The following is a 27,066-nucleotide window of genomic DNA, read 5'->3' as shown; positions in this document are numbered from 1 at the left end:
AGACTTAGTCAGACATCTGGGTGTGTGGGTGTAGGAGAAGAGTTGAGAATGACTCAATTTCAGGACTGGGTATCTTGGAAGTGAGCAATGACAGTCATCAAATCAGAAGATGATAAGCAAGAGAAAGTTTGGAGCAGAGGCAAGACTATATGAGTCTTGATTTGTTTTTAATTCCGGGTATAAGGAACTGGTGTTACCAAATATGTATTTCACATTAGAAATGAAGTCTAGAGGTCAGAAGAGAGACAAAAAGCTAGGGAAGAACTTTTGGGGATCACTGAAAAAGATACAGAAGAAGAGCAAGAAGAAAGAACACTCACAGAATGTGTTCTGACATGACAATAAAACATTTAAATGAGAGATGATACAAATTTGGAGAATATAATATTTTAATTTAAGAGATGAAAGCTAGGATAAGTGGGGGGTGATGAGTACGAGTGCTACTGAACATCGAAAGAGGCTCTTGGGGCTGGGAATGTGGCTTAGTGGTAGAGGGCTTGCCTAGCATGCATGAAGTCCTGGGTTCAATTCCTCAGTACCACATTAAAAAAAAAAATAAAGAGGCTCTTGGCTAGACCACTCTGAAAGGCTCATGAGTGTGTCCGTAGAGTAAGTGTGAGTGTGTGTGTGTTTATCAGTCTCTTGAAGGCAAGCCAAAACTCATGTTGCAGCAAGATTATAAATGAGGAATCATAAATCTGTCTCCCTGGAGGTATCTGTGTAGATAGGTTTAACTCAAATGAAGGGGAAGTTTTTGTGTGGTTATTTTGTGTTTTGATGGTTGAAACTTCAAGGAGAACACATTTCTCTGCCCTGTCTATAGCGTAAGTCTTTGTATAAAGAAAGAAAGCAGTAAATAAACTGTATAAAATATTCTGCACAATAACCATTTGATGATAATTCTATACCCCACATTGCTATGTTATTATGGAGGAATTTCTACTTGCCATCTAAAAATCTTTTGTGCCCAAGATTTTCTGTAAATGACATAAACAAATAGCTCTAAGCAGACTATGTGAGAATATAGCTTCTATAATAGTACCACAAAAAGAGGAGAAATTTCAATTTGAACTGTATCTTCAACTTAAAAGAATTTTATGACTGAAATTTCTATGCTGTCATTTTTTTCCTGCATGTTAGAACATTTATCATGAAAACCTATTTGGCATAGGGGGATCACAAAAACAATACATCATAAGCCAGGTGCTACTCAGGAAGCCAAGATATAAAGATCACGCTTTAAAGCCAGGCTGGGCAGAGAAATCTATGATACTTCTATCTCCAATTAACCACCAGAAGACAGGAAGTGGTGCTGTGGCTCAAAGTAGTAGAGCACTAGTCTTGAATCAAAAAGCTCAGGGAGAGGACCCAGGTCCTGTGTTCAAGTCCCATGATAAACAAAAAAAAAAAAGGAAAGAAAATAATCATCATGCTACTAATTCTTTGTGGTGCTTTAACTTATTAGATCCTCTCTGTGTTAGTAATATTGACACCAGTATTATATTGTATTCCTAGCTTCTTCAGAGATTTTATCACAAAAGGATATTAGATCTTGTCAAAAGCTTTTTCTGCATCTTTGAAATGATCATGTGATACTTGTCCTTGCTTCTGTTGATGTGTTATATTTCATTTATCAATTTATGTATGTTAAACCAGCCTCACCTCCTTGGGATGAAATCCTGTTTGATCCTACCGTATGATTTTTTGGTTGGTTGTTGAATTCAGTTGGCCAGAATTTTACTGAGAAGTTTATATCTGTGTTCCTCATGAGACAGTTGAGTAAGTGCATACAAATGTATTAGCTGGAATATGGTAGACACAAGGGAGTAAGGCAAAGTTAAAGTTTGACAAAATAAGCACTGGGAAATGAGTACTTGAAAAGAGTAAGGTGTGGGGGGGGGTCAAAGGGAAAGGTATGAATGAATGAAGAGGAAGAGTAGAATGCAGGCAAGTGTGTGTGTGTGTGTGTGTGTGTGTATATATATATATATATGAATATATATTCTACAAAATTAAGAAGAATGAGGGAAAGCGTGGGCAGGGGAGAGATGGGTGAAAATGTTGAAAGGGGTGACATTGATCAAGATGCATTGTATTCATAAACTGCTTTATTAAATGGCAACTCTTTGTACAACTACTTAAGTGTAATTTTTAGAAAGAAATATTGATGGGCTGGGAAGATGGCTCAGTGGTAAAGTGCTTGCCTCCCATGCATGAGGACCTGGGTTCAATTCCTCAGTACCACATAAGCAGAAAAAGCTGGAAATGGCGCTGTGGCTCAAGTGGTAGAGCCCTAGCCTTGAGCTGAAGAGCTGAGGTACAGTGCCCAGGCCCAGAGTTCAGGCCCCACAACTGGCAAAAAAAGAAAGAAAAGAAAAGAAATACTGATGCTGAGTACTGAATTCGCATCTTCACAGTCCTCTGCTAAATAGGGTTAAGTGTGAACTGGAAGTTTGGCTCACACTGAATCTACCAGGTCTGTCAACACATCTGGGGGTTAATTTTTCAGTCTGACAATGGGACACCTAATACTCTGAAATTAGAATAACCCCTTATTAGGGGATTTCACCACTGACACTATAGCTTCCATTTCTCCCTCACCCCCCGAGACAAGAATTCCAAAGCAATATTGCATTATGGAAGGGAGGATGGTGAAGATTCAATACCACTGTTCAAATCTCAAGACTGAAGGGGAGGATTCTTATCCTTTCCCCACATCATTCGCCCTTCTAGACAGGTCCTGGAGAAGACTATCAAATCTTCAACCAAGCAAGAACAGTCATGGATTTGCCCACTATGTTCTTTTCAATTCTAGTGAAGAAGAGGATGAGAAATACCTCCCATTCACCTGGAACAGGAACTCCTCAGTTTCCAGTTTAACTCAGTACCATGTCAACCTCCTACCCTCTGCCATAACGTATTTGAAGAGAGATGAACAGAGCTCATGTTTCAAAGTTTGGGTGTCTTCTTCCTCAGAAGACAAAGGTGTCTTCCTTAGAAGATCAAAGATATCTTACAGCTGAGACAAGATAAATAGAATGTGGTTAGCACATCAGAGGCCTTGCTGAGACACATCTAAGGTGATGAAGCCTACAGTATTCAAGGACCCAGGACTTCAGTCACATGTTTAGGAATCCATTTATCAGGGGGCCTGCTAGATATACCCTCCAACACAAAAGACAATCACCGCTTCTCAGAGCCTCATCACAAAGAAGGACACAAAGCATTTGACACAAAAACTTTGCATCTTTGGGGAAATTTGTTCCATATCAATGAATGCTATTCTGGTCATAGACTATATGATGAATGTTGCTATCTAGTCTCAAAATGCATACCATGGAATCATAGCCCTCAAGTTAACATTATTAAGAGTCAATTAGATTGGTGAGACCATGGTTAGGGCTATGATAAAAGACAGCTAACTCGTATCTTCACCATGTGAGGACACAGCATGAAGGCAAAAATGACCAAAACTTAGAATCTCAGCAGTAACTAATTGCCAGCCCCTTGATTTTGAACTTCACAGTTTGCAGATCTGTAAGAAATTAGTTGACGTTGCTTCTAAGCTATCCCATTTGCAAGATGCTGTCTTCACAGCCCTAACAAACTAAGAGAATGGGTGATATGACAAACAGATCTTAGTACATATAACTGGGATTGGCCGAGATAGAATGCTGGGTTCAGGATGTCAAATGACCAAAAATTTGTTTCCATTATAAACTGGATTCTACTGTAGCCTGTCAATGTGGTATTGCCTAGCATGAAATCCTAATCATCCGTAAGCACTGGCAATGTGAGTTATTATACCAATGGGTAGATAACTGTTCTGCATTATAAGGAAATTTAAGATTGCTTAGATATTAACATCTTTAATGTAATATCTTCATAAGTAATATGTAGTATTACATGCATGTAATCATATGTAATATTATTATCTTTACGTAAACTTGTTCAATTGCTATAGAAAGCAATACAGAGGTTCCTCAAAAGACTAAACATAGAGCTTCCCTATGACCCAGCAATCCCACTCCTGGGCATTTATCCTCTTGACCACAAACCAAACTATACTCCAAAGCCACCAGCACAACCATTCATTGTAGCATTATTTACCATAGCCAAGATATAGAATCAACCCAGATGCTCCTCAGTGGATGAATGAATCAAGAAAATGTGGTATATATACACAATAGTATCCTACTCATCCACAAGAATGACATTATTCCATTAGTAAGGAAATGGAAAGACTTGGGGAAAAAAATCACATTAAATGAAGTAAGCCCACCCAAAGAAAAATAGGGTGCACGGTTTCCCTTGTTTGTGGTAACTAGAATGTCCCTATAAGTCCACAAGTAAACACACTGGATGGTAAAAGAAAAGAAATAATTACACTGGGACATGATAAATTATACAGGTCTCTAGGCATTCACACAGTGAGAACAAAGGAGGATATTCCTAGGAGAGGATCACACAGGCCCAATGTGCATCTGACCATATAAAATAATATTTACTGAATGAACTCCAGGAAGTGGAAACAAGGGGTTTTTTTCTTTGGTGTCATTTTTGTTTTCATTTCCTTTTGTCTTATTTGTTCATTTATCTGTCTTTAGACAGTTAAGCAGGGCACAGAAATGGTAGGACAAAGGGTGAACTAATGCAGCAGTGATACTCACTAGATACTTTGTTGAAAATGAACTATACAACTTGTGGGTGACGACAGGAGGGAAAAACTAGGAGTGAGAAAGATGGGGACCTTGTTCAAAAAGAAATGTACTTTTTCTCTGACTTATGTAACCGTAATCCCTCTGTGTATCACCTTTACAATAGCAATAAATAAATTAAAAAATAATGTATGCAGCGTAATTAAAATCAAGTCATTAAAATAAAATACGCAATCACTTAAAAATCAAAGCACAATTCAAAAACAACCATCAAGACTATTCTCTTAGTGCTTGATCTATTTAGTCACCTGGAAAACAGGACATGGGACAACAATTTCTAGAGTATACACTTTTTCATATTATGCAACATTCAGTTAAAGTCAGCTAAAAAAAAGCTGGATGCCAGGGTCTCAAGTCTGTAATTCTGAGGATCTGAGGATCCTGGTTCAAAACCATCTTGGGCAGAAAAGTGAGAGGCTCTTATCTCCAACTGACTAGAAAAAAATTAAAAAAACAGATGTGGAGGTGTGGTTCAAGTAACAACGTGCTAGACTTGAGTGAAAATTTAATGGAGAGCACAGTGGTCCTGAGTTAAAGCTCCAGTATCAGCACCCCCCCTCCCAACATGGCACTGGTGAAGATCTATCAGAACATAGCTGCCTTCTCTTCAAGGGGGAAAGGAGAGACTGAGGGACATCTCAGGAAGAAATGTGGTGTGAGAGACCCAGTGTTGGTTTGGGAGTCATACCTACTTGGGTCACCCTCCTGACTCTCACACACACTAGCTGCATAGCAAGGGATATGTTAATTTGCCTCTCAGTGTTGTTACTTGTGGAGTACCCAAAGTACTGCTCTGCAGTTTAAGGCATATTCAGTACTTATGGTGAGGACAGGAAAATGTACCTGGGGACAGAAGTTTGAAGAAGTAGAAGAACTCAATACTACAACAGGCTCCCTGGACTGGGGTACATTGTGCCTTGGTATCTGGACCAGCAAGTTGATGTTCTGAGAACCCAGAGGGACACACTGTACTATCCGCACCCCTACCCCCTCCCCAACTCCAGCTGGCTCTTCTGTCTCTATCCTCTAAGAGAGGATGCTAAGATTTCCTAGCTCCAATCTGCGCTCAGACTCCTGGCAACCAGAGATTGCTAGATCATATCATCCCTCCAAAACTGTGGCTTTTCTTTCTGGTCTTTTTCTTTCTGTTTTTTTTTTTTTTTTTTCCAATCTAGTCTCATCAGTAGTACAGTCTTCAGGTGTTAGGAAACGGACTGAATTCAAATCTCTCTCATGTTGTGTCTGAGATTCTGCGGCAATCTCTTTAAGAGGTTTCTCTGTATTTTAATTTCCTCTTGTCTCCTTTCTAGACCATTTTAAACTCTAAAAGGATTAAAGCCTATCAGTATATAGAAGCACATTTCATTGTAGGTGTTCAGTACATGTGTATGGAATTGAATTAATGCCAACACTCTAAATAAGCCCTGTTGTGTCAGGTCTACACTGCTGATTAACTCAAGCAATGAAGTCTCACTTGAAGATCTTTCTGACTTATTTTACTAATGCTTAAATTCCACTATTCCCCCCCCCCCCACTCATCTTTACCTTGAGGGTCCCCTTGGGTATTCCTACCTTTTCCTTTCCTCCTCCCTACCTTTGCTTCTGATGCCTCTCTCATCTGGAATTCCCTTCTGTCTCTATCCAGATTATACCCATCGCCAAGACCCAACCCAAGCACCACTTACGTCTAAAGCACTGCCCTGCTGCCTTCTAACAGTGGACAGTGCGTTCTCAGACACTTTAGCAGACATGTTCCTTTCACCACACAGTGGTTTTATGCTCCCTCTTCATGGCACACTTACCCTGTAGCTGTGCTAGGCACTATCCTTGGGACCTATGATATCCCTAAAGACCTGTGAGCATGTCTTATTCTTTTAAAATCAGAAAGGTAACAGTCAGGTTGAAGAAAACGTTTAACTTATAACATTTAAGGACTTTTTATAGGAAGGCTATAAGAAAGAATTTAATCTTTTTTGGATTGGAGGGAGCCCAGGAGCAAATAGTATATGAGGCCTATAGAAGTCACAATGAGACCCCAACTGTCTTACAGTGTCCTACGATGATGAGGGCCTTTTTCTAATTGGAACACACAAGCTCCAGCCAACAGAGCCCCCCGTTGGTATATGCTAACACCTAAGAAAACCCATTCATGAAATTCAGTGATACGTTTTTTTAGATATTTCCAAGAGCCTAGTGGAATAGCATGTTCACCCATGAGCCCACAGGTGCGAACTAAAATGTCCATGATTTTTGCTTTCAGCCAGAACTTAGTTTGGAAACCCTGGCCATCTCCAGCCACTCAGACATTCTGATACCTTGCTGAAATGAAATGCAGGAATTTCTGGGATGTGACCTGGTGCCAGATACCACCAAAGGCACTTGCCAGTCACAGAACACACAAATAAAACACCACTCGTGGAAGCCTGATACACACAGGATGCAGGGCCCTGAGTGTCTTCAATCATCTACTTAACTGTTTATAACCATCCCAGCCATTTTCATGCTTTATGTGTGTGGTTTCAAAGCATCATTATTAGTGTCTTATTACATTGGCCATTGTTCAATTTCTAGGCACAAGTTGGGATGGGAGAATATTGTATTAGACAAAAGGATTTTGAAGCCAGGTACCAGTAGCTCACACCTTTAACCCACACTACTCAAGAGGTTCAGTTCTGAGGATCCATTTGAAGTTACTCCAGGCAGGGAGGTCTGTATCACTCTTATCTCCAATTAACCAGCAACCCCCCCCCCAAAAAAAAATAGAAGTGGAGATGTGACTCAAGTGGAGAGCATGAGCCCAAAAGCCAAGTGAGAGAATGAGGCCTTGAGTTCAAGCTCTAATAAAGGCACAATACTTTTTCAATTTAAAAAAGATTGTCCAAAAAGCAAATAACTCTTTACATGGCTTTTGTAACTGTAATTCCTCTGTGTATCACCTTTATAATAACAATAAAATTGGGGCTGGGAAGGTGGCTCCATGGTACAGTGCTTGCCTTGCATGCAGGAGGGTTCAATTCCTCAGCACCACATAAGCAGAAAAAGCCAGAAGTGGCGCTGTAGCTCAAGTAATAGAGCTCTAGCCTTGAGCTGAAGAGCTGAGGGACAGGGCCCAGGCCCAGAGTTCAGGCCCCCTAACAGGCCAAAAAAAAAAAAATCAATAATTTATTTTAAAGAAATATACCTTAAAGAATAAAAAGTTACCCCTTCTAAGAAAATAAAACTTGAAACACAAAGTTCATGATAGAGAGTAGGGGGAAAAAAGGCACAATCAATGATTTTTTAAGTCCATGACATCAAATTTTTTGGAACACAGAAAGTCCCACACAGATGGCTTTTGTGCCTTCTCCTCTCACAACAGTAACGCTTAGCTTCAGGATGACAAGTAAAGTGTCAGCCAACTGGTAATAGTGGTTAGAGCAGCAGTAGTCACAGTAATGGTATAGTTGTCACATTAGGAAGGTGTGCTCAATAAATATTTCTGATATATTACCTAGCAGACACTTAATCAAATTTCCTCACTCAAAAGCTGGAGCAAAAGGACCTTACGCATTTCAGGATTCAATTACTCTCAGCAGGGGAACATTACCTCTACCAGCAGGCTTTCTGAAGGCAACCAGATCTTATCAGCCAGTGAAGACAAATGGATGGAGGCAGTCCTCAGTGTAACTTCTTACCCTCCCATCTTTTCCCTTCCAAAACATTTTCTTGCCAGTTTCATGAATCAGCTGCTACAAGTAAACGGGCACATATGCCCTTGTAAAGAACCAGGCAGGAAGTCACTAAAAGGCAGGGAGCAAGATGGGTGTTGGTGGCTCACATCTATAATCCTAGATGCTCAGGAGGCTGAGATCAGAGGATAGGGAGTCAAAGCTAGTCCAGATAAGAAAGTCTGAAAAGCTGTAAGTGGGGCTCTGATTTGAGCTACAAAAGCTCAGGGACAGCACCCTGGGCCCTGAGTTCAAATCCCAGGAATGACAGAAAACAACAACAAACCAAAAAAAAAGAAAAGAAAACAGATGAATGTGTAGAAAGTGAGGGAAGGATGGTACCAATGACAAGGCCCCAAAGAGGAACAAAGGGAAAAGATTGTTTAGCTTTCCATTCATATTCTAGAAATGCACTGTGATAAATTATTCAATGTTTACAAATTCCCTTTATTGTTTCCTATGTTTTCTTTTTCATCACTTTCTAGGGGCTGAGTCTCTTAGATCTCTACAGCAGTCTGGATGCCTAAGGGTTTGTTAGCACAAAAAGAATACATGGCTGGTGATGCTGGGGATGTTGGGAAACCTAAGCCTCAAGTCACATTACAGCTCCAGCCTTCAGATGGCTCTGAGATGCCTTCTGGGAACATGGCATGTGGAAAGACTGAGAGTGACAGGTGTCCTGCTCTGACAGCAGCCTCAGCTGAGCCCGGCGCGCAGCCTCATGGAGAGATGTACCTCACCCCAGAGAGAAGTCACCAGAGACTAGAACACTAATTCAGCCCCCTGGATCCTGAGGTAGATTTGTGTCATTCTGAGGTTGACTGTCACCTATAATAAAACAATATATAATGAAGCTGAAGCCAGCCGATAATATCTGGTGATTCCATCTTTTAAAATTTCTTTTCTAAAGTCTAAGGTCAAGTGAGTTGAAAATAACCCCAAAGTTGATTTTTGTATCTCTCTGTTTCTCTGATTTACAGGGTTCACTACCAAGCCAATAAACGTGATTTTTCATTCCCAAATTTGACGTTCATTAACTTTTAAGAGGGATGTACATGTGTTTGTAATTATCTCAAAGCTAAATTTAAGTATTATTCTAATTAATTTAATACTTAATAATAAATTTGATAGCTGAGGGTTAAATAGCCCTCAGCTACTCCTCATCCTACCAGCTTTTCAAAAATAGGAATAGGGACTGATTTTCTTCCCCTGAAACTTTTAGTAAAGCAAAACAAAGCTCTTCAATCAAATTATCTCTAAACCCTTAATTAAAGTCAGATGCTAAAAGAGGGTCCAATTCCTTAACAACTCTATTTACTATTCCATACTGAGAAGCATCAGATAAGTATTCTTTCATTCTTATTCAAATATGTCATAATGGGCTGAGTTATTCACGGGTTAGCATTGTCTCCAACATCAGCACTAAATAAATGTATCTCTAGACACTCACATGACCATTTCTACAGAGAATATTAACTGCAGGACTGTTTTCTTCTGTCTCATGAAAATTCTGGCAAACATTTTATAAGCCTACAAAGATCCAGACTTTCTCCTATAAAATTTCCTAAGGTATAACTAGTGGGATGAGGGAAGTAATCTATTTGTTTATAAGGTCAAATAAAATGGTAAAATAGGGCTGTTAAATTCACATTTTCAACAGGAGATACATTCAGCTCAGCAATACCATAGCTACCACATGTGTGTGTGCACGCACACATGTGTGCACACACATACACACGCATATATACACACCTGTTGGGAAGAGAAGTACATTTAGCACAGAATAGAATCTATTGTTACAAAGACAGAGGCACCCATCAGTGTAATTTCAAGTTGGATTCTGTTAGTCTGAAGCACACTTAACCACAGATTTCCAAGTGCTTGCAGTGGTTATTCTTTGAAATGGCTGAACACCTGCACTCTTGGCTTTCAATTTTCCTCAATTATGCAGTAAACTTCCATTAGGGATGGCATGACTTAATGTTTCCCTCTCTGGAATATTCAGAGTTGTTGTTATCAGAAAATTTTATGGTTCTATGAATTTGAGCAAGTTACTTCATGTTCTAAATGTTTTCATCTATAAAATGGGAACAATGTAAGTGTATACAGAAGGGAAATTAGCATAATCAATTATTAAATAAATAAGAGTAACTATAAATAAATGTTTACTAATATATAAGAATCAGTAAAGTATTAAGTGAATTGTAAAGCAAGTAGTGCCAGATACAGGAAATACTCAGATAATGTTTGCTAGTATAGTTATAGTTATTGTTGTAAATAATTAGAAGACTTTAATACAGACTAGGAAGATTCATAATGTGTAAGTTATTAAAAGACATGCATGTAGAAAGCTGGATACTGGAGTCTACACCCAAAATTCTAGTGAAGAACATAAAAAAAATAATAATATATATATAGAGAGAGAGACAGCACCTAACAGCCATTTTCGCTTCTGTACCTTTGCTTGCTAAAAACTCTGCTAAAACCTTGAGGAGTGCAGTGAAAGAGGCAGGAAACTGGACTGCCCTCATCAAAGTAGGCACGCACCCCCTGAATGAATTTATTAAAAGGCATGGAGTGGGGCTGGGAAGATGGCTCAGTGGTAGAGCGCTTGCCTTGCATGCCTGAGGCCCTGGGTTCGATTCCTCAGCACCACATAAGCAAAAAGAAAAAAGCCGGAAGTGGTGCTGTGGCTCAAGTGGTAAAGCGCTAGCCTTGAGCTGAAGAGCTGAGGGACAGCACCCAGGCCCAGAGTTCAGGCCCCACAACTGGACCAAAAAAAAAAAAAAAAAAGGCATGGAGTAACATTAATGCTTCATGTAATAGAAATGAGAAGTTATGATTACTAACCACTCATTTTTGCTTCTGTACGAATTGCTTTGTGCTAGATGATTTTATGGTTTTTGTATGATTTTAACTGTGACTGGTTTTAGTTACTCAGTAGTGGAATGTCAGCCTGGGAGCCTAGAGCTGCTTAGTAAAAAGACTTCAAAGGGTTTACAGTCCTGACCAATGGCGCAAAGTCCTCAGAATTATCCCCACAGCTGCAACGCCCCTCCCGGAGGCCGGGGCAGTAAGGCCCTAGGGAAGAAATATGTTTTGAGAAGCCTAAGCAACTCCATTTTTGTTTAACACTCCATCTCAGTTCTGCGACTTGACTCGTGACCCACTTTAGCCCCAATGCTAGGAATTTATGACAGAAAGCCATGCACACTTCTTGGAGCCATAGATGGCGTTTGCCCCCAAGTGGAGTTGCCCCCCAGCCACCTAGGACTAAGAGTTTCTGACTAACCGGTTCTTCAGAACCCAGGGCAAGACATGCCATGCATTCTGTTGGTCTAGGTGTGACTCATAACCGTTTTTGGTCAAGCTATGGACCAAGGACATTTTTCTGTAAAGGTCAACCAAACATATTTGCCCAGCTTAGCTTGCTTTAAATGTTAACCAATCATATAATTTCTTACATAAAAGTTCCTTAAAGTTGTTTGTTCAATACTATAAAAACTGCGCTGATTCTATGCTCAGGACCTCTTAGCGTCACCAGTTACCATGTGCGCGGAGGACCAAGCTCGAGCTTGCAATAAACCGGCTCTTTGTTGCTTACATTGATCGTGGTCTCTGGTGGTCTTCTGGGGGTCCCTGAATTCTGGTATAACACTAGCTACTCAGGAGGCTGAGTCAATTGAAACAGAAAAATCTATGCTACTTTATCTTCAAAATAACTAGCAAGAAGCCAAGCTCAAGGTATGGTTCAACTGGTAGAATGCCAGCTAAACTAGTTAAAGCAAGCAACTATGAAGCCCTGACTTCAAACCCTGGTGCTAGTACAGAAAAGAAAAAGAAAAACGAAGAGAAGTGGAGGGGAGGAGAATGGAAAGGAGGAGTATATGTAGCCAGACCAGGGGCAAGATAAGATATACACAAAAGGATTATAATTCCTTCTTTCCTCTAAAACAATGTTTTGGTAATCAAAAAAGCTGAATATATCACTACAGTTGTAGTGAAATTCACCATCACTAGTAAAGGCTGGTTACACAGTAAAACCTAGTACCTAGCAATGCTAGGAGATTCGAATGGTAATTAGAGTCAGAGAACATTTGGGAAGTTTTCTTCCATGGTTTGCTTGGTCTCATATTTAGATGCACATATGTGTGTAGTTCCCATGCAAATACAAATGTGAAATGCCGGATTTAGATGGGATAGCAATGGGAATTTTGTTATTTCTCAGTTGTCTTTTTAAAAGTCTTTTCTGTAACTCAGTGATTCCAATCCTAGCCCAAGTAGACAAAGACAAAGTCAAGTAACTCAGAGAGAAGGAAAAGGTATGCATGGGTTAGCATATTTCACATCAATCCCAGTCATCCTCCAATCTGTAGGAGAAAGCCATTGCATTGGGCTATGGAAATTGGAGGAAATTAGGAACACAGTTAGGACTAGGGTAACAGGGTAAGAGGTTAAGTTATCATAGACACATTTTAGAGAATTCACTAGGCATTGGGAGAGAAAATGGAGAGGATAGGATTGAATCATCAGCTCCTCATAAATTTTCTTAATGGGATTTTTTTAAGTCCAGGCAGTGAATGATAGAATTAACTTGGCTTTAAAACAAGCTCTAAAAAATGTTATTCTATGGCTCTTAAAATTATCTTGCCACTGGAAATGTGATGTGCATGGCCTATTTCCCCTTCTAAATTGTCCTTACTTAATAACCCTTATTTCCAATCTCAAGAAGAAATGTCACTAGATACTACCGAAGATTCTGTCTGCTTTTAGTGACAGCCTGACATGATGACATAAGGAAGACACCCATCAGGAAGAAGCCACTTTAGGGTAAAAATAGTCCTGGGTTTTTCCAAGTCATTAGAAACGATTACGCCTGCTTTCAGATGGACCTGAGTCTTTACAATCTCTTGGTAAGAAACTAAAATCAGAAGGCAGTAAACAGTGTCTCCACTCAGAAAGAGACCCCTCCCAACTCCTCACACCCTCCCCCCCCACCCCCCCCAACACAGAGTTACCTGAACTTACTGGAGTTTATGGAAAAAATCTACAAGAGGACAATTTGGGGGACCAACCTCACAGCTGTATGTCCCATCCTGATGATAGGAGAAAGGCTGGTGACAGAAATGCTGGGGTCAAGAGCCACCTGCCAAGGCTGCTCTTCCTTCTGTCTCTACCTTTCAGAAATGCACTCAGCTACTTCTAACTCCAAAGCCAAAGAGAGCTGCATTTGACTCTTTTTTTTTTTTGTCGGTTGTGGGGCCTGAACTCGGCCTGGGCGCTGTCCCTCAGCTCTTCAGCTCAAGGCTAGTGCTCTATCACTTGTGCCACAGCACCACTTCCTGCTTTTTCTGTTTATGTGGTGCTGAGGAATCGAACCCAGAGCCTCATGCATGCAAGGCAAGCACTCTACCACTGAGCTACCTTCCCAGCCTTTGACTTTTATCTCTAAAAGTACTCCTGTATGTAGGAAAAATACAATTTCTAAAGATATTTTGAACAGTACTATGAAGAAATACTGTTTGATCTGGGGACTCAGCCAATAGGAGAGAAGAGTTGACAAATGGAATTGCATCCAATTAAACAGTTTCTAGGGGAAAAAATTACACTGGAACATGATAAGCTATACAGGACACTAGGTATTCACAGAGAGTAAGACCAAAGGAGGATATGCTTAGGAGAGGATCACAAAGGCACAATAGCTATGTGTATCTGATCATATAAAATAATATTTATTGAAATAATCTCCAAGAAATGGAAACAAGAGGTTTTATTCTTTGTTGCCGTTTTGTTTTCTTTTCTTTTTGTCTTGTTTGTTTATCTGTCTTTAGAAGGGCAAGGGGGAGCACAGAAACACAGGGACAAAAGGTGAACAAATGCAGCAGTGGTACTCACTAGACACTATGTTGACAATGAGCTATACAACTTGTGGGTGAAGATGGGAGGGAAAATGCAGCAGTGGTACTCACTAGACACTATGTTGAAAATGAGCTATACAACTTGTGGGTGAAGATGGGAGGGAAAATGCAGCAGTGGTACTCACTAGACACTATGTCGAAAATGAGCTATACAACTTGTGGGTGAAGATGGGAGGGAAAACCTGGGAGAGAGTAAGGGGTGACATTTCAAAAAGAAATGTGCTCATTACTTGACTTATGTATCTAACCTCTCTGTACCTTTACAATAGCAATTTTTTAAAAGAAATTTAAAAATTAATTAATTAAAAATAAAAAGTTTGGACAGCAAAAGATAGAAAAAGATAGCTTACAGATTGGGAAAAACTCATTACCAGTTACATATATCACAAGGGTCTAATATCTGGAATATACAAGGAGCTCAAGAAGTGAAATCTCCCTCAAAGTAATAACCCAAACAATAAATGGACAAAGAGGCTAAACAGATACTGAGGAAGAAGTAAATACTGCTAAAGAACACTCAACATCCCTGGCCATAAAGGAAATTCAAATCAAAACAACTTTGAGATTCCATTTCACACCATGTTCACCAGTATTGAGAATACAAATAATAACGAATGCTGGCCAGGGATGTGAGGAAAAAGGAACCCTATTACACTGCTGGTGAGAATGTAAACTAGTACAGCCACTTTGGGTGTTGGTTTGGAAACTAAACACAGATCTACCCTACAATCCAGCCATACTGCTCTTGTGCATCTACCCAGAACACGGCAAGCCAGACTACAGTGAAGACCCTTGTACATCTATGCTCACTGCTGCACTATTCACAATAGGCAAGTTATACGAACAGCCCAAATGCCCTACAACAGCTGTTTGGATCATGAAAACGTGGTACCTGTACCCAATGGAATTTTATTCATCCTTTAGGAAGAATAATATTTTGTCATTCGCAGGGAAATGGATAGACCTGGAAAATAATTACATTAAGGGAAGTCAGGCTCAGAGAGACAAAGGGAACATGTTTTCTCTCCTATGCGGAAGCTAGATATAAAATACAAATGTGCATAATAACATATGAAGAATTCCATGTATTTACATACAAATTGACTAAAGGCAGGTATACTTAAAGAGAGAAGAACAAAGGCATAACTCCTCTGAACAACTAATGAATGTTTATCAAAATAAATATTAGGAAGTGAACATATGTTTTGGGGGATGGGTAATGGGGAAGAAAGGCAAGGAAATGCAACCATTATATTCAATATGCATTATGAAAAAAACCAAACTACGTGACGTGAGAGTAGGGGAGAAGCGGGGAAAATGGGTGAGATTTACAAAAGGGGTGATATTGACCGAGATACATTGTACTCATACACTCACTTTTGGAAATGTAACCTCTTTGCACAGCTACTAAATAATAAAAATTGTTTAAGGGAAACACTTTATGGAGGTGTCACAATGATACTATCAACAACCAAAGAGGTTCCTAAGCCCCAGTGGCTCATTCTTGTAATCCTAGCTACTCAGGAAGCTGAGAATTGAGGATCAAGGTCTGAAGTCATTCTCATCCAATTAACAAGCAAAAAAACTGAATGTAGAGGTGTGGCTCAAGTGGTTGAATATCAGCCTTAAGCAATATCTAAGGGACAGTTCCTAGGCTCTGAATGCAGGCCCCACTTTAAAAAAAAAGAGTTCCCCTTCTATTCTACTCCCATCAGAGAATATGAGAGCTAGAGAAAGTAGGCACAAGCCCAGCTAGTCAGATCATGTTCCTAATTGTGTATTACAAGTTCAGACAAATTAGATTCCATTAAATCCTATTTAATATCAAGACAACCATATTTCCAATGAGAAATGTTAATGGCAATACTTGTCATAGAGCCAACCACCCACACATGATCTCATGAGAGTCAAGTGACTTACTTTTATTTCCAAACAGTGATCATTAGACATACATTAAGTGATCATTAGACATACAGACATTTAACTAACATTATCCTACTGGTTATGGCAGGGAAAAAGCATGTCTACCTTGGAAGAATCAACAGTAATATAGACTGGCATGAGCTGAGAAGCCTTACTTACTGTCAGATACATAGCTGCATAGACACTGAGAGCTGCTTCTTTGGATGGGAATGTTTTCCTCGCTCTCATGATGAGATCTGGGTTGCCTGTACAAGCCTCCTCCCCACTGATGAACTGTGTGTACTGCTGACACCCCAGTGCCGTATAGTTGGGCTTACATAGAGCAAGAAAATGCGGGGCTAGGTTTCCTGTAACCACTTGTCCAGCGTTTACAAAGATATCAGTAGCGAATAGTCCAAACGTATAAATTCCTGAAAAAAAGAAAATAAACAATTTTAGTTCTCTTTTATTTTTGTATTCCAGTCTACAGTAAGCCAAAACAGAAATATTTTGGAAATTGACATAACATATATACATGTATTATTCACTTTTTGAGTTTTTTTGTTGTTTTTTTCTTTCACGTCATTCCTCCCCAATTTTTCCCCTTGGCTTTTTGGAGTTGTGTGAGCGTTAAATTATTTATCATATTGGACTGTCTACCATGGCTACATTCTTTATGCATGGCAGGTTTATAAGACATGCAATTAGGAGAAGAAAATAGAGTCTAAGACTATGTTGGGATATTGTGATTTTAAAAAAAAAAAAATGAAGATATATATCCTTGGAGAGAGTATAGACTATCATGTTTTATTTATGCTCACAATCTTACTTTTTCCCTATTTTTGACAATATTTTTTTATCTCACTAACATGAAGCAGAGTAGTTGTCGTCTTTGATTATACCTCTTAAGCCTATTCAGATTGGAATTAACTCTGCTGGAGGTGCCAATTAGCAGTAAAATCAAATGCCTTTAGGATTCATTTAAATATCATGGAAAATCTTAAGTAAGGCTGAAGCATTTTTATAGTAATCACTATACTGCTTTCAGAAACATATTTTTGAAGGCATAGAACAGTCAGAATTTAGTGTCCTTTATCTTTTTTGTATTAATTCTTTTTACCCATTTTAGGTTAATTTAGTAAACAATAAGTACCCAATATAATAATTTTTCAGTTTCTTTTTAGCATTAAGATTTATTTTCTCTGGTTACCATGAGGGTATAAAATAGATATATTTTTCTCTTTTGGTAAGAAACTTGTCAGTTGAATACCAAATTCAACGTAACTGATTATTATGGAAAAACTTATTTATTCCATTTAGAAAAAAATAATTTTTGCCAATAATTTCAATTAAATTTCCAAATATGACCCTTAAGAATGTGGTACTAATGTAAAGAAATGCATCCTTTTATTATTTTGGGAAATACTATCCATCAGAGACTTTTAAAACCCTACAAAAAAAATACTTCCCCAAACAGTTGATTCATTAAAAAGCCATGGAATTTTATCACAAAAAAATCAGATATTAATCGGGCGCTGGTGGCTCATGCCTGTAATTCTAGTTACTCAGGAGGCTGAGATCTGAGGATCAAAGTTCAAAGCCAGCCTGAGCAGGAAAGTCCTTGAGACTCTTATCTCCAATTAGCCACTAGAAAATCGGAAGTGGTGCTGTGGCTCAAGAGGTGGAGTGCTTGCCTTGAGCTTAAGAGCGCAGGGACAGTGCCCAGACCCAAAGTTCAAGTCTTACTACTGACCAAAAAAAAAAAAAAAAAAAAAAAGATCAGATGTTTATCTTTTTAGTCACATATTTTTGGATTGTTTTCTAAACCTTTTCATCATTACTGTTGGTTGTATTGGGAAATCTCCATGAAAGATTTGTAAGATCAAATATTTTACAGTATCAGATGCAAGGATTTTTGATTTTCAAAATATCGTGAAAGGTGTATGCATAAAAGACAATTTACAAAACCATGTGTACTGCAAAAACTCTGAATCCAAATGTCAGTAGTAGAAAGGCATTAGTCCCTTTAGAGGAGCTTTTTAAAGCACTAAGAACAAACTTTTTTTACATCTCACTGACATAAGTAAAGAGTATCAAAAGTCAAATTTGGGGAGAAGCAGAGACACGAAAGAGATACTGAAGTGCAGAATGAAGATAATGCACACAATCTCCCCTTCCAAAATCTCATGGGTAGGCACAGAGATCTAAACTCAAAGCCTTCTGTATTTGTGTTCCTTTGGAATACGGACCAACATGTGCTCATTTTAACTATTTTTTTTTTAATTTGATGTAATGTCTTCCTGTTTAAAATTGAAATCTTTGCTAAGAGTACAAAAATATCTCTTGGTATTTGTCAATTTCCCAAATGTGCTTTGAAACTAGTATGTCCGTGTATCAGGCCCAAGGCCAAGAATGTCAAGGGCTATACAGATAATTATTCTCCACAATATAAAGTAATGTTTTTGTATATAGTAATGCCTCAGGGACAAGCTTCCATTTCATTATAACAGATTAAAATATTCTAATCATGAAAAGGGTTTTGGAAAGTGTTTTGCAAAGTGAAGAAACACACAGAGATTTGAAAGTGAAGAAACAGAGATTTGAAATCACATTGTATTTTGTACAATGTATTTCTTTAGACATGAGTTTATGACTGCAGAAAATGTGTTTACTTATTTATTTACTTACTTATTTTGTTGTCATTACTGGGGCTTATCTTTTTTACTCAAGGTTTGTACTCTACCACTTGAGCTACTAATCCATTTGAAGCTTTTTGCTGGTTAAGTTGAGAAAAAGAGTTTCATGGGCTTTCCCACCCAGCCTGGATTCAAGCTAAAATTCTCAGATATCAACCTCCTGAGTAGCTAAGGAATATAGGGTTGAAACACCAGTTCCCAGTGAAAAATGTACATAACATACATAGTTTTCTTAATGGTATTTAACAGAGCATCAATATCATTAAGTACTCTAAGTTTTACATGGTATTGCTTATTAATTATTATTTTAAAACTCACATAAGCCAGGTACTAGTGGCTCACACTGTAATCCTAGCCACTCAGGAGGCTGACACCTGAGAGTGGCAGTTCAAAGACAGCCCAGACAGGAAAGTCCCTAAGATTCTTACCTCCAATTAATCTTGGGCTGATCACCCACCAAAAGTGTAGTTATGGCTCAAGTGACAGAGCACTAGCTTTGGGCACAAAAACTCAGAGACAGTACCCAGGCCCTGAATTCAAGCCCCAGGACCAGCACTAAAACAACAACAACAACAACAACAAAAAGTCTCATAGAATAGAAATCTATCAACTCATGCATGTGAACAAAACAACTTTGAAAGGTTTCATAAGAAATTATTCCTTCTGTAAGGTAAATGAAAGGCTTTGGGGATGCATAATTTGGTGGCTATAAAAACAATAGTCTTAGAGCTTCCTTATGACCCAGCAATTCCACTTCTGGGCATCTATCCAACTGACTACAAACTATGCTACACTAAAGCCACCAGCATGATCATGTTCATTGCAGTATTGTTTACCATAGCCAAAATATGGAATCAACCCAATTGCCTTTCAGTGGAAACATAATGGATCAAGGAAATGTGGGCTATAGACACAATGGAAATATATGCTTCCATCAGAAAGAATGGCCTTGTCCCATTAATAAGAAAATGGAAAGATTTGGAAAAATTATACCAAATGAATTAAACCAGACCCAAAGAAACACATAGACTGCATGACTTCCCTCATTTGTATTAACTAGAATGTGCATATAAACCTACAAGTAAAACCAATGGACAGGAAAAGATGAATAATTACACCTGGACATGATTTATTAAACAGCACTCTAAACATTCACACAGTGAGAACAAAGGAGGATATTCTTAGGAGAGGATCACAAGGGCTTAATAGCTATGTGCATATGATCATACAAAATGATGCTTATCAAAAATGAACCCCAAGAAATGGAAGCAAGAGGTTTTTTTATTGTACTGTTTGCATTTTCTTCTTCTTCTTTCCTTTTTTTTCCTTTGGTTTATTCCCTTCTATTTTTGAGTTCTGTATCCTTTGTCTTGTATATAAGTTTATCTGATTTGGGGAGGGGAAGGGGAAGCACAGAAATGGTGGGACAAAGGGTGAACCAGTTCAACACTAGCCACTCACTAGATATTATATTGGAAATAAACTATACAATTGAGAAGGGAGGGGAAAAACTGTTAGAGAATGTCAGAGAAGATTGCACTGTTCAAAAGGAAATGTACTCATTACCTGAATCATGTAACTGTAACCTCTCTGTACATCACTTTTATAATAAAATTGGAAAAATAGTCTTAGATATGAAGACCTGTTGTCTTCAGAGAGAGCTACAGGTTCATTTTCTGGTTAGTCTTCAGTGAATTTACATATAGATTCAGTCAGCCAGCTTATTTGGGAGGTCAGCCTCCTCCCAAATTTCTCAAAATGAGCAATACATTGAAAGACTATAATATTCTTAAAATATATCTTAATTTTCATAATAAGCATAATAGATAAACATAATAATGTATAATAAAAATAAATATATTTTTCATAAATGTTATTAGCATACACATATATACTGACTTTTATCTGAGGTATCTAGGAAACAATAATTGACATTAAATTTTATTGTGCCCATTAAAAAATTTCATCTTGACCAAGTTTCAATGAACTTAAAATGATATACAGTAATTTGTCAGTGTTTGCATATTTACTAGTGCTAACATTTGAGGTAGAAAGTTATGGTATCAGTAAATTTTGTCCTCTAAAATATCAATTTCTCCCACTTTCCAAGCTATCATTCTTTACCTTCATAATGTTGAGAACAACTTATTGAGGGTATTATTTCTTGCCCAAGCATTGCTTCTGAAATTTCATAAACATAATAAGTATTTTATTTTAATGATATAACTTTTTGGGTTTGTTTTTTGGGAGTGTGGGGCCTGAACTCAGGAAGTGGGTGCTGTCCTTGAGCCTCCTTTTGTTCAAGGCCAGTGCTCTACTACTTTGAGCCAGAGCTCCACTTCCAGTTTTTGAGTGGTTAATTGAAGTTAAGAGTCTCATGGGGACTTTTGAAGCCCAGGCTGGCTTCGAACCACAATCCTCAGATCTGTCTTCTGAGTACCTAGGATTATAGGCATGTGTCACCAAGATCCATGTTACTTTTTGGCTGTTAAAAGGAAGTTTATGTACTTGAAATTTGAAAGTTGTATTCTTTTCTTCCTTAGTAAGGAAATGTTATTATGATGTAGAATCTTGCAGTATTAACCAAAGAAGTACTATGCAATGCTACTTTTAAACCAAATTGATACATTTCACACAAAAAGATATATCAATATTTGCATATTCTTTAAAATATGAATCATTTAAAGAACTATCTTACATATAAGTATTGTTTTAGTAAGAATAGAAACAACTGAATAAACACATACCAAGGAATCGGACAGTTCGGCGCACCAGTGGATTTATATAGCAACAATCTCCAGTTAATATAGTTTTTTCCTGGTTTTCAAAATCCCTTGTGGCTAGTTGTAGGCAAAACACAGCAGTCTCTCCAACGATTATCTTGCAAAGAAATAAAAAATTCAAGAATATTAGAATCCAACCAACATAAATGTATTTTTACTTGAAAAAAATGAAAAAAAAATTAAAAATCAATTTATATGCAATTGTACATTGTAAGTAGAGAATTTCATCATGACATTTTCTATATCATATACTTTTACCATATTCATTCTCTGTATTGCTCTTTCTTCTACACCAAGGTGTTTTGTTCTGCTTTGTTTTGGGCTTTGATTTCTGTTGTTTCCCCTTAGTTTCTTCAAGTGAGAAGAAACATGCTATACTTGTCTTTGTGGGACTGGCTTATTTCATTTAACACAACCATCTCCATTTCCATCCATTACCCCGCCCCAACAACATAATTTTCTTTGATGTCTGAGGAAAACTCCATTGTGAGTATATCATATTTTCTTTATCCATTCATGCATTAGTGGGTACCTAGGCTTTTTTTCATAACTTGGCTATTATGAGTAGTGCTACAATAAACATGGGTGCTCAGTATTTCTAGAGTAAGCTGACTTTGGGAGTATATACCCAGAAGTGGCATAGCAAGATTTTTTTTTTTTGTTTTTTGGTGGTGGTTGTCATTGTGTGGCTTGAACTCAGGACCTGGGTGCTGTCCCTGAGAGTTTATGCTTAAGGATAGTTTGAACCATACGTCCACCCGTATTTTTGGTAGTTGATAGAGATAAAAGTCTCAAAGCCCAAATTGGCTTTGAACCCTGATCCTCAGATCTTAGACTTTTGAGTCACTAGGATTGCCAGCATGAGTCACCAGTACCAACTAGTATAGTTCTATTTGAGGAACCTCCATACTGATTTCCATAGTACATGGATTAATATTCATTTCAACAGTGAATTTAAAAATAAACAGAGCTCTTTTGAATTAGAAACAATCTTGATATAAAAATGAGCCCTATTATATAAAAAGACTACAAAACTTTTTCTAAAAGGGCTTCATTAAAAATGAAATATACAGCATTCAAACCTCAGTATTACAATTTTTTTAAAAAATTAAACATACAAAGGATCTTTAAGGAAATGTTCAGTTATTTTTGGTGTGTTGTTGAGTTTAACTTATTTTTAAGTAACTATTTTTCTCTTGTGGTAGGTAAGATTGAACCTAGGGCCTTGAGTTTGCTAGGCAGGGATTACTATTATTTTCTTTTTGAGATAGTAGTGTCTCACTAACTTGAGGATGGGCTGGACTTGAACTTCTGATCTCCCACAATCCAACAGCTGTGTTACAGATGTTCATCACAATGCCTAGCTAAGTGACTCTTGAAGATTCTCAAAGAGCAGTGCAAGCCATTTACATGCATGGGTATATCACAAAGAAATTCATGACTCTGTACAATTGACATGCATTGACATTTATATTTTAAAAATAAGAAAAGATCTTCTATAGACATACTAACTTGAAATCCTATTGATACTTTTGAAAGAAACAAATCACACTTGTGACCTTAAAGTTACCATATGATAAGATATTATTAAAATTATAATCATTATGTATTCTTTGAGTGTGTGTGTGTGTGTGTGTGTGTGTGTGTGTGTGTTGTGTACCAGAATTAGGAACTGAACTCAGGGCCCTGGGCACTCTAGCTTTTTTACTCACAACTGGCACTCTACCATTTGAGCCACAGCTCCACTTTCAGTGTTTTGCTGGTCAATTGGAGATAAGAGTCTTGAGGGGTTTCTTGCCTAGGCTGGCTTCAAACCTTGATCCTCAGATCTTAGCCTCCTGAGTAGCTATGATTATAGGGGAGTGCTAATTACACTGGCTAATGCATTCTTTACATTTTAGTATAAATGAGTCACTTTTCATATGATTTAGAAAACAAGGAGTATTGCCATACTCCTTTAGCGAAGAAATCAGGATTTGGAATTCAACTAAATTATGTAGGAACCAATGAGAGAAGGTTCTAGTATGCATCTTCCCTCTACTTGCTGATTTGGTAGGATCAATTTGTGTCTGCACCAGTTGTAGTGATTTTCACACACACCTTCAAAACCCCAACAAGGTTTTGTAGAGCAGTATTATTATGCCTTTTTAAAGATGATGAAGTAGAAACTTAGTAAGATTGTTTAGTTTCCCTTTAGACCACTTAGAAATCAAGCAGAATTATCCTCAGGTCCTTTGACTCAGGGTAATACCATGAACTAAATAGTAAATGAGAGGGGAGTCCAAGGGACTAGGGGTGCAACTTACTTTTACCCCAATGTGAACAGCAGATCATGAGACATCTATTAATCTGCATCCTTTTTTCCTACCATCTTTTCCTCTTTTCTTACTCTACCTCTCATTTCAAGGAGGTTGGGGTTCAAGGTTAGACTAGAGGATGTTGAACTGAACTGCATTCATCTTTTTGCCTATCTAGTGAGAGTGAATTGGGTTAGAAAAAAAAAAAAACAACTAGGGCTTCCAAATTTCTCCCAACTTTTCACTTTGGCTTTGGTGAAATATAGCAGGTGGGTGAAGAAACGGTTCATCTTGCCAAAGAAGGCACGAGAACTATTTTTCCATGGGCACCTCTGCTGTCCCCAGGGCCTTAGGAGAAATAACAGACAGACAAGCTGTGTGATTGGCATGTTCTTATTTCCTGGGTCATGTCTGCCTCTCTGCGGCTCCCCAAAAGGAAGGACCGGGAAGACACTCTCTTGGGTTTTAGTTTCAACCTTTTCTACTTTTTGGCCACAGCATGTTTCAAATTCAGAAACGGTGCCATCTGCTCGACTTCATGAGCCTTATCCCCTCATGGTTGCTGCTCTGCTTCTCTTCTCTGAGGCAGCAGCTGCTGGGTCTCCAACCCCCAGTCTGACCTCATAGTAACTTGAGCCTCAAATCAGGCTGTCAATGCATTAAGTATGTCAGAAAACCGTAGATGTCCAATATCTTTAGTAATCCAATCCTCAATAGATTTCATCTTCAGTAGATCCGAATGCTCTCTTCTGCTTTTGCCTGGCTTTTTAACTCCCTCCCTCTATTCCTTCCTTCCTTCCTTCCTTCCTTCCGTCCTTCCTTCCTTCCTTCCTTCCTTCTTTCTTTCCTTCCTTCCTTCTTCCTTTCTTTCCTTCTTTCTCCCTTGAACTCAGGGCCTTGGTGCTATCTGTCCCTACTCTTTTGTGCTCAAGGCTAGTGCTCTATCACTCTGAGGCATATCTCCATTTCAGGCTCTTTGATGCTTAATTGGAGATGAGTCGCTTAGCCTTTCCTGCCAAGGCTGGCTTTGAACTGTGATCTTCAGCCTCCTGAGTAGCTCAAATTACAAATGTGAGCCACTGAAGCTTGGCCTGCCTGACTTCTGATACCAACTTTCTGGCCTTGCTGCTGAGATGAAGGAAGGTTTACCCAGTACCCTTGTTCCTATAACCCCATCTTGTATTGTTTTCCCTTTCTCAATAACTCTCTCAGTTACCAGATTGCTTCTGGACTGAGAACTAAGGTTATTCTTCCTGGTAGCTATCTTATGATGACCTCTTGCTTGCCTGAATGCTGGCTCATTTCATGTTCCTGAATTTCCCACTGGTATATTAAGTGTATCTGACAAAGCAGGGTCTAGTCACAGCTGGTACTAGAAGCTCAAACTGGGTTAAGCAAAGTGAGGGATGTATTTCAGGGTTGGTAGGTTATCTCAGAACCTGAGGGAAGGGTATGGGAGATTAGCTCCTTGAATGAAAGTCTTCAGGAGGCCAGGCACACAAAACAATACTCTCGGTGGTCTCTGTCTGGCCCTGCAGTCAAGATCTTGTCTTACATCTTTTTTAAAAAATATATTTTGTTGTTATTATAAAGGTGATGTACAGAGGGGTTACAGTTTCCTAGGTCAGGTCATGAGTACATTTCTTTTTTTTTTTAAATTAATTTTATTTTATTTTATTTGAGAACATACTGTACAGAGGGGTTACAATTACATGGGCAGGATAATGCATACATATCTTACCAAGCATTGCAGCCTCCTCCTTTGTTTACCCTTCACCTCCCTTCCCAGCCTCCCCCCTCCCCCCCCACTCAATCCTTCCCCCCCCTCCCCCCCCACACCGACATTGTAAAGCTCGTTTTTGACATGACATTTTGTACTTCTCATTGTTGCAACAGGTCCACCTGAATCCTTAAACGACTTGTTTGTCCCCATCTCCTCCACAAGTTATACTGACATCAAATATAGTGAAAGCGGGGGTTACACTGTAGGGGAGGGACATACAAAGCAACAAAGAAATAATCTTATAAATGCGTTAGAAACACATGCATGAAAGAAAAAAAAACATTAAAATACATATTTAAGGGATCGTTTTCCTAACATCACATTATCTGACCTTTTCCACTTGACTCATACATATACTAGATATTGCATATAAGGGAAACCATGGGACCTATGTTTCTTTGGGCCTGGCTTACTTCACTTAATATAATTTTTTCCAAGCCTTTCCATTTCCTAACAAATGGGGAAATGTCATTCTTTCTGATGGAGGCATAGAATTCCATTGTGTATATATACCACATTTTCTTGATCCATTCATCTACTGAGGGGCATCTGGGTTGGTTCCATATCTTAGCTATGGTAAATAATGCTGCAATAAACATAGTTGTGCTGCTAGCTTTAGTGTGGTCTTGTTTGTAAACATTTGGGTAAATGCCCAAAAGTGGGATTGCTGGGTCATAGGGGAGTTCTATGTGTAGTCTTTTGAGGAACCTCCATACTGCTTTCCAAAGTGGTTGAACAAGTTTACATTCCCACCAACAATGAAGTAAGGTTCCTTTCTGTCCACATCCCCTCCAGCATCTGTTGTTAGAGTTCTTGATTTTTGCCGTTCTAACTGGAGTGAGGTGATATATGAGTACATTTCTTTTGAACAGTGTTATCCCTTCCCTCATTTTCTCCCCTTTTTCCCCTCCCATCCCCATCCATATGTGGTACAGTTCATTTTCAACATAGTGAATGACACTGCTGCATTTGTCACCTTGTGTCTCTGTTTCTGTGTCCCCCCTTACCCTCCAAAAGACAAATAAATTAAAGAACAAGGCAAAAGGAAACAACAGCAACAACAACAAAAACCCTCTTGTTTCCATTTCTTGGAGTTCATTTCTATAAATATTATTTTATATGATCATGTGCACCTAGCTATTTATTCCTCTCCTAGGAATAAACTCCTTTAGTCTCACTTTATATGAATGCCTAGAGACCTATAATTTATCATGTCCCAGTATATTTTTTGCCATCCATTGTATTTACCTTGTAGATCTATT

General features: G+C 38.5%; 1 protein-coding gene across 1 annotated transcript in view; it reads right to left on the bottom strand.

Annotated features, from left to right (window-relative positions):
• The window catches only part of Plppr5 (phospholipid phosphatase related 5), a 170,778-nt gene that overhangs the window by 58,919 nt on the left and 84,793 nt on the right, over positions 1 to 27,066 (bottom strand). Inside the window, exons 5-6 of the mRNA XM_042683186.1 lie at positions 21,689 to 21,821; positions 16,426 to 16,676 (exon numbers count right to left, since the gene is read on the bottom strand). Of these exons, the coding sequence (XP_042539120.1) occupies positions 16,426 to 16,676; positions 21,689 to 21,821 (384 nt within the window). The remainder of the gene's footprint in view (positions 1 to 16,425; positions 16,677 to 21,688; positions 21,822 to 27,066) is intronic.

Source organism: Dipodomys spectabilis, unplaced genomic scaffold, assembly GCF_019054845.1.
Source record: "Dipodomys spectabilis isolate Male_0828 unplaced genomic scaffold, ASM1905484v1 ptg000002l, whole genome shotgun sequence".
Lineage (NCBI taxonomy): Eukaryota > Metazoa > Chordata > Mammalia > Rodentia > Heteromyidae > Dipodomys > Dipodomys spectabilis.
The sequence above is the reverse complement of the archived record's forward strand: the minus strand, read 5'-3'. Positions and strand labels throughout refer to the sequence as shown.